The sequence below is a fragment of the Dipodomys ordii genome, unplaced genomic scaffold (genome assembly GCF_000151885.1).
Source record: "Dipodomys ordii isolate 6190 unplaced genomic scaffold, Dord_2.0 Scaffold49, whole genome shotgun sequence".
Classification (NCBI taxonomy): domain Eukaryota; kingdom Metazoa; phylum Chordata; class Mammalia; order Rodentia; family Heteromyidae; genus Dipodomys; species Dipodomys ordii.
The window spans coordinates 5,336,962-5,337,686 of record NW_012267265.1 but is presented as its reverse complement, the minus strand read 5'-3'; the positions used below and the strand labels follow the sequence as shown (position 1 = coordinate 5,337,686).

Here is a 725-nt window from a genome sequence, read left to right as displayed (position 1 = left end):
CTCGGCCGCCCGGTGGAGACTGAGGGTGGGGAGGGGAGGGGGGATCTAGGAGCAGTTCCTGGCTTCCAGCTTGAACCAATGGATGATGGCTCGGAATGCCAAGGCTTGGGAATGGAGAGAGAGGACCGGGAGCAGAACTGGAGGACTTCCTTTCTGTGCTCACTGCTTGAAGACAGGCTCCTTTCCGTGCATGGCTCACGCCACCTCCCGCCTAAACCTACAGTCACAACTTTTTGAGGCCCCTCGCTGCGGCCTGCCCTCCAGGATCGCAGGCGGCGCCCCGCAGCCTGCACTCCGCCCTGGGCCCGCATGGTGACACTCGAGCCGGCGAAGCCACGAGCATCCCGGAAGTGACCATGGGGGGGCGTTCCCGTTCGAGCTCCACCTACTTTGCCCCTGATTGGCTGTCGTCTCCTATACTACACCTGGGAGGCGGAACTCTATGACGCGGCCTGCCGTTTCCCGGCCGGACGGAAGACCGGCGTACGCCGAGCGTCGCGTCGCGGGAGCAGCAGCAGCAGGGGCCGGGCACCGAGGCGCTGCTCCCGCGACATGGCCTTCAATTTTGGGACTCCCTCGGGCACCTCCGGCACCGCTGCCGCCACTGCGGCACCCGCGGGTGAGTTCCCCCGGGCCTTCTGTCGGGGAGGAGGGCATGCGTTTGGCCTCCCCCTCGGGCGTGGGGACTCCCAGCCTCTGGACCGCGCGCGCGGAAACCCCGGCAT

At 67.0% G+C, this 725-nt stretch overlaps 1 protein-coding gene across 2 annotated transcripts in view; it reads left to right on the top strand.

Moving 5' to 3' along the window:
- The first annotated feature begins 434 nt into the window (after window positions 1-434).
- Window positions 435-725, top strand: part of Nup54 (nucleoporin 54kDa) — a 24,395-nt gene continuing 24,104 nt past the window's right edge. Inside the window, exon 1 of one of the 2 annotated variants that reach the window (XM_013020206.1) lies at window positions 435-619. In XM_013020206.1, coding sequence (XP_012875660.1) covers window positions 553-619 — 67 coding nt within the window. In that variant the 5' untranslated portion in view covers window positions 435-552. The remainder of the gene's footprint in view (window positions 620-725) is intronic. The other variant, XM_013020207.1, reaches the window with a different exon arrangement.